Genomic DNA, 18,282 nt, shown 5'->3' with positions numbered 1-18,282 from the left:
CCTCAAGAAAAGGTTTCCAGCATGAAACTGTCCTTTTTAGTGCCTGCCATTTCTGTCACTCTAGGTTGGGATTGTCTGCTGAGGGACCATTGGTTCAGCTGCTTCCCAGAGGGAACCCGAGCTTTCCAGCCCAGGTAATGGCCTCCTGCTTGCTCTTCACACAGCCCCTTCTGAACCAGCCCTAAGGCAAACAGCTGTTTCACTTCTCCCCTTCTCTGCAGGCCAGCCTGTCTCTGCGTTTCTCACCATCACCCTTTCGCCACCCCCCCTTCCTCACCCCTCTCCCACATGTGTCCCTTTCTTCCCTTCCTCTGTGTCTGCTCTTCTCAGAAGTTAGCTTACAAAGCAAAGTTGTAACTTTGAATTCCTGTTTTTCCAACTACCCTCATGTGACAGGATATCTCCTTATTGGAGGTTTTCCCTAATTTCAGAAGCCCTTTAAAAGTGAGAGCTTCCTCCACACCTCTTTTCAGCAGGGCAGCTCTGAGAACAGAGTAGCGGAAGGGGTGATTGGGTGCCTGCATTGTTTTGGTTCCTTCTTACCCCCTCCTCTCCATCAGTGCAAGCGAAGGATAAACTCTGGGACATGAGGCTGTCCCTGCTCCTGGTTTTCCTCTCTCTCATTCCGGTCGCCGTACAGCTGTTGGGTAAGTTGACTGAAGTGGAAGCTTTCTGACTTGGGGCCTGGGGGCGATGGCACACCTTCCCTTTTGGGTCAAGGTTAATGGATTCCTTTCAATACCTGTGGTGAGGAGGAAAGCAAAAGTCCCCTGCACCACTGGCTCTGTGGGGAAACCAGTTGCCTCCTCCTGGAAGCCAGGGACCAGGAATAGGGAGGCTGCTTCTCAGGCCAGAGGAGCCACCTGGCCCCCAGCCCCACAGAACCCCCGTCTCCTCCTGACTTCTCTCATGTCCCATTGTTCCTTCCCTGCTCTGTTCTTAGAAGCATTTCCTCTGTAGTTTGTGTGTTCTGCTTTTCAATTCACAATATTCCTGTCTAACCACCAATAAATATCTTCTGAAAGTTTTTGGCCAAAAGGAGGGAGGCACTGTTGTCTTTCTTCACGGTGGGTCTAAGGATCATAAATGATCCTCCAAAGATGGATTCCGTGAGATTTTCACAATGTGTCTTTTTCTGTGAACAAACTTTTTAATCATCCATAGTTTTTTTTACAGCTACAAAGTTCATCCTTATCAGTATTCTAAGTTGTTCAAACTGACTTACGCTTGTTTTCTACCTCTTCCCCTCCCCGCCCCTCCCCGAGACTGATGATTACTCAGGAGGAACAGATTCACAGCTTTTCAATTCGCAAAGACGTTGTTGAGTCTCTCTTTTCTAGTTCTCTAGACTCAACCTATTTAACTTCAGAAAGAAAGTACCTTAGAATTTTCATTCCCCCCCCCCTTTTTTTTGAAATGAGATCGAAGGGATCTCAACTTTGAACTTTTCATTCCTGATCCCCCTTCTTTTCTCCCAAATCAGCACAGGTCATCTCTGTGCAGTCTGTGCAAACGGCACTCCATACTCTCCATGTAATGGTGGGGGCAGGACTGGGAGCACAACAATAACACAGAAACGGCCACCACCAGGAGACTTCCAGAGAGGGTGCAGACCACAGAAAACATTAAATCATGATGAGCATTAAGTAGCAGTGATTATATGGGGCACCTGGGTGGCTCAGTCAGTTAAGCATCCAGCTCTTGATTTCAGCTCAGGTCTTGGTCATGGGGTGGTGGGTTCAAACCCCGTGCTGGACTCCATGCTGGGTGTGGAGCCTACTTAAAAAAAAAGAAAAAAGAAGTAGCAGTGATTATAAAAGCACAAGTGAAAGTCCCCTGCCTCTGCCAGGAGCTTACTCTGTGTTGTAGTTTCCCTGTTTCTAAAATGGGGAGCGTAATGTTACCTGCACCATGTTTTTGCAAGGATTCAGTGAGTTACAAAATGGAAAATGTTTAGAACATAGTGTGGCCCATAGGAATTGCTTCCTAAGTGCTAGCTATTAAAAGTAGTGACTTCTTGTTCCTACAGTAGTAACAAATTATCCAATAAAAGCAGTATATTAAGCATTTAAAGGAAAGATTTCCCATTAAAGGAGAGATTAAGCATTTAAAGGAGAGATTTCCCAAGAAACCATGCTGAGGTTCTTGGAGTCTGAAAAGGTATTTTGCCTTATTCCTGATTACAAAGCCTATCTCTCAATGAGTAAGGGGTGCTGAAGGAGATGCTTAATCCAAATGGGAGAAGACCACAGGCTGATGTTAGACATTAACACAGTGTTCATCTTGGAAGTCTGTCTTGTGGCCCCAAAGGTTAAAACTAAAACCAATGAAAATCTAAGAGTTGTACTGTCTCAAATAGAATAGTCTGCTTAGGAGTAAGTTCCCTGTCACTGGAGGTCTTCAAACAGAATCTGGATGAACAGTTCAAGGGCTCTGTGTGGGACCTGGATTTTAGCCCAGGCAGTCCAATAGAAACATCATTGGTTACTTTTTTTTTTATTGCTGAACACCAATATGCCACTTTATTATTTGGATTTTTTTTTTCCCATTTGTCACATACCTGTCAATATTTACACAATGAGGAAAATCAACCAGCAGTGGAAGCAACTGACCAAATCAGCTGATAATTCTGTACCCTCTTAACACACATCAATTCTTACTTGGTAGGGATATCTTTACTTTGATTCAGTCTCACAGCTATTCTTAAAATCGGTGTCAAGATTGTCACATCTTTAAATACAGATAGAATTGCCAGAAGTACTTAATTTTATATATATATATATGTGTATATATATATAATATATGTACACACACATACAGAAAAATACAAGACTAATTGTTTTTCCACAATATTTAATTTACACACTACTATAACTCTATGCAACTTCTGAAGACAGGTTAAGGGGTACAAGAAACTGTTTATAGCTAGTAAATAGTTTGGTCCAATATTGTCTTAATGTAATGGTTATTTGCTCCCTCCCTTTTGTGTGATGACATACTATGACATACAACACATGCACAATCATCCACTTATGAACAAATGAGTAAGACGCCACTTAGACTAACATCTGTATACCCAAAGGGTCAACCAATCACACACAACTAATAAGGCTAAAAAAAAGTAAAAAGAAACAGATGACACTGATTTTATGAATATATTTTATTTAACCCAATATATCCAAAATACCTCTAGTGAAGATTAATCAGTATAAAATGTATTGGGATATTTTTACATTTATTTTTTAAAAGTTAAATTTTCAAAATCCAGTGTGTATTTTGTACTTAGAACACATTTCAATTCAGACTGGCCTCATTCAAGTGTACAATAGACCCTTAGGGCTAATGGCTACCATATTGGGCAGCATAGATACTAATTTTCTTCAAACTGACTCTTAATGTTCTGGGGCAAGAAATGTTTCTCAATTTGCTTAGGAAAGTTTCCCTCCTTGAGACAGCAGGATGCCTTACTCTGATGAATGTCTTCCTCTTCATGGGCACAAATATGGGGGAAGCAGGGAGGTGCTGAAGATCTGTTTACTCAAGGAATAAAAAACAAACAAAAACGTGGGTGAGGGAGCCCCTTCCGGAATTTTTTCCCTTGAGAGCCTATAATTCTGATTTTACCTCTTTCTTGGTACTTTGTTACTTCGTAACTTAGTACTAAGTACTAAGTAACTGGTACTTAGTAACAAAGCAGTAGAACAAAGGGTATATGAATTCCCTTACCCACTGTACCCCCTGTCCTGGCTCCTGACCCATGAAGAAAACCCACAGAAAGGTCTCCCTACTTTCTGTGGTTTATTTTTTTTTTCAACCGAGAACTCTTTTTCCCACCTCCCCGAGCGCATTATCACATCATCAGCACTGTGAGCATCCTTGTCATACCTCGAGGGGCCAGGAGCCCAAGCTTAAAGGGGAGGGAAGTTCTTACCCTTTTCTTGCCCTGCTATCTGTTAGCAAGAAGAATTCGATTTCAAACTACCAATGTGATGTCACTGGAGGCAGAGTTGGAAAAGATGCCAACAATAGGACCTCACTAGCCAGTGAATGTAAAACAAATGCAGTGAATTTGATCTCTGGCACAGTCTCATGCTGCATCCAACCTCCATGTTTTATAGGTAAGAACACTGAAGTCCTGACAGGTTAAGTGATCTTTCCAGAGTCTCACAACTAGTTAATGGCACAACACATTTAGCGCTCAGGACTCCTGACTCCCAATAGAGTATTCTTTTTATTAAACAGAAGCAATTCTTTTTTTTTTTTTTTTTTTTTTTTGCTGAATGAATGATTGGTTAATACCAATCTAGAATTTCTTCAAGAAACAATTCCCCACTGCCATTCCCTTCATCATTTTAATTTTCATAAAATTTTCCTTATGATATTTCTAATTTTCTTTATTTCTAGTCTCTTCATTTCTTCCTTTACATATGACTTCTTTTAGATGCCGGATTTAAGACATACTTTCTAAAGTTACTGAACAAAACCAAGTTCTTGTCATCTTTCTTTTTTTCCATTGTTCTTACATTTGTCTATTTTTTATGTTATTGTTCCAAACTTCATTTGACTTTTCTGAAATTGAGAAATGGAGATCTGTGTATGTAGGATATTGCAGTTAAAGATAAGATGACAATTGCTTTGTTACATGACAATTCAGTGCCTTGTGAGGGTGCTGAACCTAATTTCTCAGTAGGAGGAGTCATCATTGGTTAAATGTGAACTTTACAGAGTCAAATGTGCTCAACCTCAGTTAAAGACAAAGACCCTTGTCTTCAAAAGGGAGCTAGAGAGCACAGGCATCCTTCAACTCTCAGATCTGGCTGGTGGGACTGCAACACGAGCAGCTAAGGGAGAACTAAGAGGTCACCGAGGCCACAAGAAGAGTGGAACAAAAGAAAGTAGCTTCTGAAGTAGCATATTTCCATGGCAGAAAGGGAGTCAAACTGATGTCAAAATGAGACCACTAATGTCCTCTTGCCTCTTGGCTACCATCAAGCATTGTTGGATGGAAACATCATGTGGTTAGTTTGGTCCATAGAGGAGACTAGTGGAAATCAGTCAGAACAAAAGTGAGGGTAAAGCAGGTAAGAAAGCAAGTACCCTTTCAAAAAGAATTGAAACTGACTTTGAAAGGAGAAAGTATTCGAAGACAAATTTGTCCACTTAAAAACCAAGCTAAAGTCACAGAGCCCATTCAGATCCTTAGTCCCATTCATTAATCATCTTCAGATCCTTAACAATAGCCCCATGAGGTAAGATGGGTAGATGTTACCATCCACATTTTACTGCGTGAGAAAACAGGCTCAGAAGTCAGCTAGCCAATAAGGACCAGAGCTGATTCTTGACTATTGTCTTCTGGCTCTGAGGCTAAGAGTTTGCCAGCTGGAGTGTGTTGACAAGGAAAGACATAAAATGTGTTCAAAACAACAGTATGTCAAAGAAGGACTTAGTCCCTCTATTTGTATCAACTGTTTAGACTTTTCACTCGGGGAGGAGAAGGAGGGCATTACTCCTGGAATGTTTACTATATGCAAAATGATATGCTGGGTATTTTATATAAATTATCTCATTTAGAAGTTCATAGCAACTCTATCAATGGGGCATTATTATCCCTATTTTACAGATGAGGAAATCGAGGCAGGAATGATTAATTTAACTGAGCAACACAACCACCGAATGGTGGAACCAGAATTTGATCACAAATTTGCTGACCCCTAAGAATATACCTTTCTCCACCACATTAACTGGTCTCTAGAGTTTGGAATCTCTGGAATCTCCACCATCTCTGTTCTTCTGTTCCTGTCTCTGAGCTGCAACAGCTCTATTTTCTCTAGTCTCATCCTCTTCTCAACCATTCCATGCTGTCTTCAAGACTGATTTTCCCAAATTAATAATAATACTTAACACGTAGATAGCAGTTTCTACGTGTCAGGAACTGTTCTCAGTGCTTTATTTAGATGATCTCATTGAATCCTCACAACAACCAGCAGGTCCTATTATTTTCCCCTCATTTTTCAGATGGAAAAAAGGAAGCACAGAGTGGTTTAGAAACTTGACCAAAGTCACACAGCCAGTGTGATTATGTCATGATCAGATGGACATGATACATAAAGATTAATTAGGTAGTTAGCATGACTGTGAGGGGAAGAAGGAAGAGTGGTGGAGGTCAACTTCTTACCTACAGATTTTGTTTGTTTGTCCTAGAATTGGGGGAGTGGTTGGCATTCTGAGGTTGAAGATCTAGGAGAGAAAGGAAGGGAGAACAAGTGGAGAGGCAGAAGGGGGTAGAATCCAGGACCCAGGTAAAGAGATCAGCAGACTCAGTAGGGAGACCTACTGAGATGGGAGTGAACAAACCCAGGAAGGGTGTTGCTGTTCATATCTTTAGGAAGGGAGACAGGAAGTTGGAGAAATGCCTTACTCCTGCCCTCTCCTTTCTCCTGAGGTCATAACCCATATTGGATTCACCCTTGGACCTCCCCAAACAGCCAAATGCAGTGACTTAAATTATTAGGTTCTCTGAATATTTGGTGAATAAATGAAGGATCAATGTGAAAACTAAAATGACTCTCAATTTTTCCTTTATTCTTCTGTTCGACATTGCCAAACCTAACACTGTGATCCTTAGTCTGCCCTCCACCCCCACCCCCAGCACTTGGCATAGTTTTTTGCAGGTACTTGGTGCATGATAAATATCTGCTTTTCACTTAACTTTAGTTCTTGGAGGACACCTATGTAGGTTTTACATTCATTTACTGAGGCTTTAGGGACAGAATTCTTGGTTTGGGTTGTTTAAGACACTATCTCTGACAGTGATTGGAGTGAAGTAGTTCACGTGGGAAACAGTCCCAGGAAACACTGGCAGAGGAGTGTGGAGGTGAGACTGGGAAGGGGAGGAGCCAGTGACCACTGTGGACACCTGGAGTTCAGCCCTGCTGGGGTGCTCTGGGTAACAATGTAGACTATGTGCCTCAGAGTCATCCCACTCAACATGGCAAGGATTGGGGGTGTTTATTCATCAGTTGCTATCAGTCAGTGGTGAAGGGCTACTCCGGGGGGGCCTCCATTCTCTGACCTTTCTTGTCTTCGCGGCATGTAGGCACAGGGTCCTCTAATGCGCCCCAGGCCCAGAGATACTGTGCTGACATTGAGGAGTGGGACTCATAGGCACTGAACTGGCAAAAGGCAAGAAGAAATAAGTAGAGTTCTGGCAGCATCTGCTACAAAATATCCACTTATTTTCCTCATATCCAGCTTTTCTGTCTTGCAAAAGATTGTTTTTCATGTTAGTAGATCAGCATTTGATTTATCGATAGTGGGGAAAGTCTACAAATGTATAAGGAAATATAGCACATAATAGTTCTATCTCTAGATAGTCGAATTTAATAACCTAATTTTCTTTGCTAGTCAATTTAGAAATTTAATTACTTGCTCAATGTTATGGAAAAACTTTAAACTGTTAAAATGTGCTTAAACGAGTATTCACCCTCATGGGGTGCCTGGGTGGCTCAGTTAGCTAGGCATCTGACTCTTGATCTCAGCTCCAATCTTGATCTCAGGGTCGTGGGTTTGGGCCCTGAATTGGGCTCCTTGCTAGGTGTGGAACGTATTAAAAAAAAAAAGAATATTCAAACTTATGTTATTGGATATCTAATCTTCAGTTATTTTGACTTGGGATATTGAATTGAAACTTACTGCTTCTTTCCTGAGTGTATTTTGACCTTTGAGGTTTCTGCCTTTGAATTAACTACAGGTGGTAGGAGCTCAGTGGGGCACAGAAGTTGTCTCTGGTTTGTCCTTGCAATATCACCTACACAGCGCCTGCACATATTTCTTGAAAAATTAATACGAGATGAGGAAGATAGAGATAAGATGGAAGAAGGGTCTCCTCAATTCTATAAATAAATTTCTGATGTGTAAGTATTTAAAAAGCAGAAAGAAAAACACACATTCAATCTCATAATTGAGATGGCAGAGAAATGAATAGAGCAATTTCATTGTCCTCATTTGTTAGCTTTGTACTGTTTCTATTGTAATAACATAATTAGTATAGACAGAGAATAGAATGTTTATACATAGAAAACGTTGGTGTGGTTAATAGTGGCAAAAATACCACAAGTTGCCTTTCGGTCAAGGCCTTGAATCCGTTTCAGAGGAAGAAATCAGAGACAACTGCACAGAGACCATGATAAAAGGAAAACTCCGTGTTGATTAGTGGGGGAGAGGAATAGTGGATGACTGAAATCATAAAGTGATAATGTTACATTTCCTTATATTGTCTAGCAAAGACAATATCAAACTTGCACTGCTCCCTAATGTCAAAGATAAATAAAGGAAACCAGAATAGATAAGTTTGAATTGAAATAGAAACTTTTCATTTCCAAGTACTCCTTTATAAATATTTATAAATTGGTCTTTGGTAAAAATAAACTTTTAAGGGAAGAGGCAACATTAAATACACCCATCATCATTCATCTGTTATTAAATAAAATAATGCATCTGGGTTACTAGTCAAGATGCTTCAGATTAAATTAATGTTCTTTCATTCATTCAACTAATATTTGTGGACAGACTATTTTGCTCCAAAAAGAGAGGATACAGTCCTGAACCAGAAAGATTAAGTCTTTCTACTTGTGGGATTTACATTCCAGTAGAAGGACATGGACAAAACATAACTAAATGATTTTTTAAAAAGAATATATTTTAAGATGGTTATGAATATTATATAGAAAATAAAAGAGCAAAATTTGGATAGTCTGCTCACTAAGGAGTTGACACTTGAGCTGGGACCTTAAAGAGCATTCCAAGAAGAGAGAATTTGAAATATGAAGTTTCTCAAGTGGAAATGAAGTGTTTGAGGAACAGAAAAGCCTTGTGGCTGGAAGGTGGTGGGTGAGAGCAGGGACAGGATCATGTCCCCCCAGGGAGCTAGGATGTGGAGGTTGATGTTTTTCTCTTGTGTACAGTAGTACACTCTTGAAGGATTTAAATTGTTGGGAAAATATAGTTGGGGTGCCTGGGTGGCTCAGTCGGTTAAGCGTCTGCCTTCGGCTCAGGTCATGATCCCAGGGTCCTGGGATGGAGTCCCACATCGGGCTCCCTGCTCGGCGGGAAGCCTGCTTCTCCCTCTCCCACTCCCCCTGCTTGTGTTCCCTCTCTCGCTGTGTCTCTCTCTGTCAAATAAGTAAATAAAATCTTTTAAAAAAGAAAATACAGTTAAAAACAAAATCTCCTCCCAACTTAGAAAAGCCAACTTAGAAAACCTCTCACAAAGGTAATCATCTGAGCCACCCAGGTGCCCCAGACTGGTGTTTGACCAAATATCTGGGTACTGTGTCCTAGCCAAGCTGACACATAAAATTGTCACAGTATATTTCTGGGTAGAGCCAGTAGATTCTGCTTTTGTTCTAGAAAGTGAAGGAAAGCTGGGTATCCAGGATGTCCTAGGTTTTTGGCTTAGGGATATGAGTGGATGATGGTGCCATTAATGAAAAACCAAAGATTGGATGTTTGCTCATTAAATGCCATGATATTTAGAGAAAAATTAAGATGGAACTGCAGATGAAAATAAAGTACATGAAATAAAAGTCAAATAAGGATAAAAAATCTCTGAAGGAAGAACACTATTTGTGCATGAAAACTCTCAAGCACCTTACCTTAAATGGCTGGTGACCAATGGGTTATATGACTAAATTTGGGTGATGAATAAATGTTGGCTATTCAATAATCCTGAAGTATGAGGTGGAAGATATTTCTGTTGATGAGATGTTACTGAGCAAAACTATCTGAAAAGTGGAAGATAAGTCTAGATAGGAAAACAATAGGCAGAATAGCAAAGAAATTAAATGTAAAGGGTAGTATAGTTGAGTTTACAGATCTATATGACAAAATTTTCAGACTTCATTACCCTTTTAGATTAGAAGAGCCTAGATTTACATTTGTGTGTGGTAAATGATCACAGTAATTGGTTGTTTTTTTTTTTAACTTTTTGTTTTCCTATCTCCTGTGTTTTATTATGAACAAAACAGCATACTTTTAATATTTTAATTTTACTGCCAATGCAGAAAGTTACTCATCTTGTCACACTATGGCATGAGCAACAACAAGATGAGATCAAGCCGGGGAAGGAGTTCAGCTAGATGGGAGGAGCTCCGGCCGGGCATTGAGCGCTGAGTTGACAGATGTCAACTCCAGAGAAGCCAACAGAAGCAGGTGTTCTGAATTGAGACTCTATTGAGTCCCAATTCCAAGAAATCAAACCAACAGAAATGAGAAACCCAGCCAAGGAAGCCCGGCTAAGGTTCAAAGTAGCACCAAATTAGGAACCCAGACAGGAGGTCTCTAGTGTGGGACAAGAGCAGATGCAGGAGCAGGGCAGGGGGAAATAATCTTTCAAGGCAAAGATTCATCGTAAGCCCTAAATTGATGGCCCAAGAACTGATCTCAGAATGCAATGGTGCTAACCTGACAGGGATGTTGAGGACAGTAAATAGAATATGGTTTGTGAAAATGTTTAGTAAACGGTGAAGGACTCTGTCAGTAGTACTTTTATTACTTTGTTATATTTCACTGGGATGATTTGATTAAAAATAATGAGCTAATTTAGTCAGACCCTCGAATATCTGCAGTACTACCAGCTCATTTTGAAAGAACACTTACGTAGAAGGAATTTAGGAGATCTTCCGAGGTAATGTTTGATATTTGTGTCGAAAAATGAAAAGTACGTTCATTTGTCTATTCTTTTTTTTTTAAAGATTTTTTATTTATTTATCTGAGAGAGAGAATGAGATAGAGAGAGCATGAGAGGGGGGAGGGTCAGAGGGAGAAGCAGACTCCCCGCCAAGCAGGGAGCCCGATGCGGGACTCGATCCCGGGACTCCAGGATCATGACCTGAGCCGAAGGCAGTTGCTTAACCAGCTGAGCCACCCAGGCGCCCCATTTGTCTATTCTTAAAAAAAATAAAAAGGAAAAACCTTTACATGAATTCAGTTTTAAGGGGAAAAATATGCTTTTCAGATGCTTTTTTTTTTCTTTTTCTTCTTCTTCTTCTTCTTCTTCTTCTTCTTCTTCTTCTTCTTCTTCTTCTTCTTCTTCTTCTTCTTCTTCTTTTTTGGCAACAGGAAGTACAGTTTTGCCAGCTAGTCACTGTGTACCATAAGCCATCTACGCATATTTATTTAAATTACCAGCCCCAAATTATAAGAATAAAACAACACTTTATTTGTAGTTATTCTCATAAGTATTACCTCAAATGAAATAAAAACTTGTATTTATTTAACCTTTACTGCAAACTTGACAAATTATTACACTTATAAGTACGTTTTTGTATCTTTTTGTTATACAAAAGCTAGCTTGAGTATGCCAATAAAATGAAAGTTAAAATTATTTTTTTAAGATTTTATTTATTTATTTGACAGGGAAAGACACAGCGAGAGAGGGAACACAAGCAGGGGAGTGGGAAAGGGAGAAGCAGGCTTCCCGCTGAGGAGGGAGCCCGATGTGGGGCTCTATCCCAGGACCCTGGGATCATGACCTGAGCCAAAGGCAGATGCTTAACGACTGAGCCACCCAGGCTCCCCGAAAGTTAAAGTTATATAACAGATACTAACTTAGCTCTAGATGCTACATTACTAAGTTATCTATTGTTGCAAGGGAAAACAAAACAAAATAAAACACTTCTCTAGCAGGGCTATTTGGAAAGCATTTAGTTCAAAGATTTGCTGGACATAAGGGTAAAATTTCCTAAAATGAAATTATCTTTTAAGTTACAAAAAACCTCGCTAATGTTATAATTAGAATAATTACATATGAGCTTCTTCTATCTCAAAGAGAGTAGGGATGAATCAGACTTCAAAATTCTATTCCAGGGTACACATATATTTAATTCTACAGCTTATTGTATTCATATATAAATTTTCTTTTTTTTTTAAGATTTTATTTATTTATTTGCCAGAAAGAGAGAGAGCAAGAGAGTGTGAGAGTACAAGCAGGGGGAGCGGCAGAGGCAGAGAGAGAAGCTGACTCCCCGCTGAGCAAGGAGCCCCATGCAGGGCTCAATCCCAGCACCCTGGGCTCATGACCTGAGCTGAAGGCAGACATTTAACCTTCTGAGCCACCCAGGCATCCCTTATATCTAAATTTTCTTTTCTCAGATGGTTATTATTTCTTTCTCTGTTCTCTACCTTTTATGTTTGCTACACTACAATTTGTGTGCATTTAAGGCAGGCCTTTTTGTAATACTCCCCCTAATGAACTAGCATGTTGTGAGGATTTCCAGCCAGTTGCTGGGTCCCTGTGCTCTCCCAGGAGAGGCCTTCCCCCCAGTCTCTCTCTCCAGCCTCAAGGACTGCCCCCTCCACCATCCCCAGCCCCTCACAGAGGGAGCTGAGCTGGCCCAGAGTCCCCTTCACACCTTCTCCTGGGATCATAAATTTTATGGAAATGGAAACATTGGGAATTTTGACCTAAAATATTCTTTGTCACATGTATCCACTTAAGCATCTTTTCTTGTTTCTTTCTTTTTTTTTTAAACAGACACTAAGCAATTTTTGATATATAATGAAGATCACAAGCGCTGCGTGGAAGCATTAAGTCCCAGTGCAGTCCAAACAGCAGTTTGCAACCAGGGCAATGAGGCGCAGAAATTCCGATGGGTGTCTGAATCCCGGATTATGAGTGTTGCTTTTAAATTATGTTTGGGGGTGCCATCAAAAACGGATTGGGTTGCTGTCACTCTATATGCCTGTGACCCAAAGAGCGAATTTCAGAAATGGGAGTGCAAAAATGACACACTTTTGGGGATCAAGGGAGAAGATTTATTTTTTAACTATGGCAATAAACAAGAAAAGAATATTATGCTCTACAAGGGTTCTGGTTTATGGAGCAGATGGAAAATCTATGGAACCACAGATGATTTATGCTCTAGAGGTTATGAAGGTAAGAAGCATGGAATGTCTTGACTTTCTGTCCAATTTTTCTCATCTTCTTAGTTGGAAGCTAATTTAAGAAAATAAGCATATTCTTGTTTAGTCTGTGCTAGAATTATTAATTGATTATGTTTGTGTTTTAAACTATTCTGTGTTCTATGAGAAAATGACAGTGAATAAGTATAGTAAAAAGTCCTGAATGATATTTTAGCTGTTTATAATTAATGGAATGACGGCTTTGTGTGTGTGTGTGTGTGCGTGTGTGTGTAACTTTTGCTAGTTTTTTTTAAACTATGGATTACAATTTTTATTTTTATTTTTTTATTTTTTAAAAAGATTTTATTTATTTTTTGACACAGAGAGATAGCGAGAGCAGGAACACAAGCAGGGGGAGTGGGAGAGGGAGAAGCAGACTTCTTGCAGAGCAGGGAGCCTGATGCGGGGCTCGATCCCAGGACCCTGGGACCATGACCTGAGCCGAAGGCAGATGCTTAATGACGGAGCCACCCAGGCACCCCTATGGATTACAATTTTTAGAAATGAATTCAGAGTGCCTAAAATGAAATCTTGGCATTCCATGATCTTTTAAGTTTCTCAGTGTTTCTCTGTCACTTTATGGGTATTAAAAGACTATAATAATCAGGGAGCGCCTGGGTGGCTTAGTCGTTAAGCGTCTGCCTTCAGCTCGGATCATGATCCCAGGGTCCTGGGATCTAGCCCCGCATCGGGCTCCCTGCTAGGCAGGAAGCCTGCTTCTCCCTCTCCCACTCCCCCTGCTTGTGTTCCCTCTCTCGCTGTGTCTCTCTGTCAAATAAATAAATAAAATCTTTAAAAAAATAAAAAAAAAGAGGGGCACCTGGGTGGCTCTGTCGGTTGAGCGGCTGCCTTTGGCTCAGGTCATGATCCCAGGTTCCTGGGATCGAGCCCCGCCTAGGGCTCCCTGCTCAGTGGAGAGTCTGCTTCTCCCTCTCTCTCTGCCTACTTGTGCTCTCTCTCTATCTCTCTGTCAAATAAATAAATAAATAAAATCTTAAAAAAAAAAGACTATAATAATCAGAAGATTAGAAAAGCTAAGAAATTGGCCTGTAAATTAACATGCAACATAGTCAGCTATTTTAGAAAGTGGTTGCACCTGTGGAGCAGAAAATAATTTCATATGAAGTTGGTTCCATAAGCTCTAGAAGGTTAAATAAAACCAGAGTATTTAGTTTTCTCTTATCTTGGCCAAATTTCATTCTCTGGTGGCTGCGCAGAGACAACACAAACAAAACAGAACTTGAAGCCTTTTACAAAGCCTCCTTGTGTCAGATGATGTTATAACCACATTCCAGGTTTGGACACTTAGTCATTTGGAAGTGTTATCGAGAACAACCTCAAGGTCAGAGGAAGAGACTGCCATTTGGGATAAGAGATTACCTGTTTCCAAAATTACTATGTTACTGAGGCTACAAAGTTTGGTTGAACCTAGTTGTCATAGCTAATCAGAGCTTGGGAGTTTAGATCTTTGTGAGGCCATAATTTGTCAGCTTTCCATTTTCCTTCATTATGAAGAGGAGGAATAGTAGGCATTGAAGAGTGAGATGAAGAGTTCAGAAAGAGGCTATTTTGAGGCATTTATTGAACATAATGAAGGTTTAGAAGTTATAGGCGAGGCAGCCTAAGTAGAGTAACCTTTCAGGAGAAACTTGATGGAAAACTTTAGCAGGAAAAGAGTGAACCAAACTTGACTGAGTCAAATTCCACAGATGGGACAGTAGTCCCAATTGAGGGATTCAAAACAAGGAAGATTGGTGCTAAGACATTGGACTTCTTATTTTATTTAAAAATACATCACTGAAGTTACATAGACCCCATCCCTAATCCCCACCACCCTTTGTGTTTTCCTGCTTATTTGAGAAGAATATGCATAGGGTTTAGGATAGCGGTTCTCAAACTGTAATATGTTTAAGGATCACCAGGAAAGCTTGTTAAAAGTGAAGATACCAAAGTTCCCCTCCCACCTAGAAGCTAAATTGGGACATGGGGGAAGGGAGGAAAGTTCTAAGAATCTATTGAGTTATTTCTATGAGCACTTGGGTAGTTGGATGAAGCTGGTCCATTGACCATATTTTGCCTGCTCCCCAAGTCTCTCTCAGTACTTAAGATTTTCCTGCTTGAAGATCTAGCCCTTCAGAGTGATCTTGGAATCTACTCATTGGATTACACATTCGATCAGAAGACAATGTAGAGAGGGTCTAGGTAGAGTCTGTCTCTCTAAAGAAAACTTGAGGAAGACAACTGGCCGGGGCCAGGGATTATTTTAGAATACTACTAGAATCAGAATTGTAGACTTAGAAGCATCTGAGTGTTGTCTGAGAGTTTGGACCACAGAGGAAGAACAATTGACTGCAGTTACATGACTTGTCAGTAAAGTCGCTGGAATGGAACTTGGTTCTTTTGGCCTCATCAGGGCTTTGTTAAATAAATCGGGTTACTCCTAAAAAGGCCATTTCTGACTGAGAACTATAAATCCAGCACTGAAAATTTCTTGGCTAATTTAATGAACAGTATAACTAGCCCTGAGGTGGTCTTAATAGGTTTTCTTCATATGAAGGAACAGAAACCCCAGTGATTAAGAGTGGCATAATTATATCTAAATCCAGCATGTTCCTTATACAATATATAATTTGGGAAACCGGTTCTGTAATGTAATGGGACAAAAGCTAGAATTGCATTTTGAAGTTCCTAACAACTAGCTAATCAATGAAAAAGTAATTTTGCAGTAAATGAAAATAAGCCTAGCTTGTCAGGAGGATTGGTAAGTACAGTGAGGAAAGAGAAAGGAAAGGGTAAGGAACTTAACGTGCATTATGATTTTAATATATGTTAGGTATTGTGCTATATGTTTTACAAACTTTATATTGTCTAAATTGGATTTTGAGATGTCTTTTAGGGACTTTTTAAAGTCACAGAATCTACAAAATTTAACTAAGGAAAGAGTATTTTTATCTAGGACAAATTCTGAATATCAGCTGGTGGTAAGAGGCAAAATACTTCCCTATAGAAGGTTATTGTTTCCCCAGGGGTGTCCCTACAGAGACAGAGACACTAAACATTTTGGAGATGTGGTTAAGGGAGTGGTGTGGTTGTCAGCGGAGATATGAGCCTCTCTCATTCTTTGGCTTAAGCCAAAAACGATGATTTTTTATTTGTTTCAATTTTCTCTTCTAGGTAAACCCAGAGCTTCTCATTTTGCTCTGTCTGAATTCAGTTTTAAGAAAGACAAATATTGATTGTCAATGGTATCCAATGGCTTTGAGTGCTTCCTTTCCATGATGTGGATTAGAGGGTTATGTCCAAATTCTGACCCTTTCTCATTGTCATTGTGGAGGGACTCCAGTAGAGGCTGGCTTGACAGGAAGTGGTAGGAGGGGACTAAACTTTTGGCTACATGTTTGAGTCACACAGCGGTAATGCTATTTTTCATTCTAGAGATTCAATCATTCTGTAATTCCAAGCAAGAGGAAGAATTGCCTCTTCTCTGTTTCGGGGGAAATGCAGAAGTCAAGGCGGGTGTTAGTAGAGCTGACTACTTTTCCCTCACACGAGGAAAGAGGAAAATCTGTCCTAAAAGAGCAGAAATAAGGTGGCACTAGAGTTGTTCCTAACAGAGACTGCTGTGTATACTCAGCAAAAGACGGGGGTAGAGAGAGAAAGGAAAGAGAAAAGAATTCCCCATGTGGGGACCTCAAATGTGGTCAGAAGAGTAAGACTCCATTCTTTCGGCATCCTTCTTATTTAATGGAAAGCCACCGACCAGAAGATTGACTGACATTCTAAGTGCGATCAATATGTCTCTTCTAGACATGTACACGCTGCTGGGCAATGCCAATGGGGCAACGTGCACCTTTCCATTCAAGTTTGAAAACAAGTGGTATGCAGATTGTACAAGTGCTGGGCGATCAGATGGATGGCTCTGGTGTGGGACCACAGCAGACTATGACGCGGACAAGCTATTTGGATATTGTCCCTTGAAATGTAAGTAGTGTGATCACCGAGAAGGGTTTGCTACATTTAGTACAGCACCGTGGCGATAATACCGTGTGTTTATTGAGGCCGTTTTCCCCCTCAAAGTTATTTCCCATTTATTAACTTGTCACACTCCACCACAACCCTGTGCAGATGTCATTGTCCCCACTTTGCAACGGAGAAGGTGATCCATATTGGCTGAAGACCAGACACAGATCTGACGCTCAGCCCTGGGCTGCATCACATGACCCCTTTATTTCCACCAACTGTTTCTTACCTTCAGCTTTTACTGCTAAGACTGTAGGGCAAATTATACTGCATATGATACAATATATACTGAATACCCACCCCGGGGATTTACCTTTATTAAACCATAGGTCCATAGATCAAAAATAAAACTTAAACAATGCCATAGACATGTGGTTTGATACAACAAAAGAGATGGGAGGAGCTCCTGACTTTTTGCTAAAGTAATGAAAAGGGTTCCTTTCTCTGAGAGTGATAGTAATGAATAGTAATGATAGTGAATTTAATTTAAGAATGGTATCATTTAATTTAACATAGCTCTGAATCAAATGGAAGTGGATTATTTTTATGCTTGAAGGGATTTTTAAAATGAAAACATATTATTGCAGTAATAACAAAATAAGTGGCTTTTCATGATACTGATGGGAAGCAGCCAGAACAGAAGAATTCTCCTGTGTTCTTTCCACACTCAAGAATCTGTAAAGAGGGACACCTGGGTGGCTCAGTCGGTTAAGCATCTGCCTTCATTCGGCTCAGGTCATGATCCCAGGGTCCTGGGATCGAGCCAACGTTGGGCTCCCTGCTCAGCGGTGAGCCTGCTGCGCCCTCTGCCTCTCCCCCTGCTCATGCTCTTACTTCCTCATTCTCTCTCTCAAATAAATAAAATCTTAAAAAAAAAAAATCTGTAGAGAAACAGTATAGCAGGTTTGGGTGCGGTGGAGGGGCGGGTGGAGGAGGGCATCAGCCTTGGGAGGCAGGCTGGGACTGAAGAAGGAGGCAAGGGAGGGGTCCTTTCACTTTCCCTGTTACCCCACATTCTCAGTCTGTGGCCAGCTATGCCCTTCCCTTTCTACCCCCTAAATTTCTTGCTCCCTGACCACTTGCCCTTCAGACTATGGATCACAGCAGCTCCCGTTTTGTGCTATTACTGAGAACTCTTTCTCTTGCTGACCTACAGAGGGGTGGGTGCGGGGGGAGAATCTGGGTGCAGATGAAGTCTGGGATGGTTGCAAGGCCACCTGAATTGCAATAGCGTTGCTTACAACTGAATTTTGGTGACCACACATCCACACACAATCACATTATTCCAAGCATTATTGTGAA

The 18,282-nt window shown here is 40.6% G+C and overlaps 1 protein-coding gene across 2 annotated transcripts in view; it reads left to right on the top strand.

The window, feature by feature from the left end:
- The first annotated feature begins 326 nt into the window (after positions 1 to 326).
- The window catches only part of MRC1 (mannose receptor C-type 1), a 109,329-nt gene continuing 91,373 nt past the window's right edge, over positions 327 to 18,282 (top strand). Inside the window, exons 1-3 of one of the 2 annotated variants that reach the window (XM_035021531.1) lie at positions 327 to 647; positions 12,533 to 12,934; positions 16,768 to 16,941. In XM_035021531.1, coding sequence (XP_034877422.1) covers positions 587 to 647; positions 12,533 to 12,934; positions 16,768 to 16,941 — 637 coding nt within the window. In that variant the 5' untranslated portion in view covers positions 327 to 586. The remainder of the gene's footprint in view (positions 648 to 12,532; positions 12,935 to 16,767; positions 16,942 to 18,282) is intronic. The other variant, XM_035021532.1, reaches the window with a different exon arrangement.

The sequence above is a fragment of the Mirounga leonina genome, unplaced genomic scaffold, assembly GCF_011800145.1.
Source record: "Mirounga leonina isolate KUSES-001 unplaced genomic scaffold, KU_Mleo_1.0 Mir_175, whole genome shotgun sequence".
In the NCBI taxonomy this organism is placed as follows: Eukaryota; Metazoa; Chordata; class Mammalia; order Carnivora; family Phocidae; genus Mirounga; species Mirounga leonina.
The sequence above is the reverse complement of the archived record's forward strand: the minus strand, read 5'-3'. Positions and strand labels throughout refer to the sequence as shown.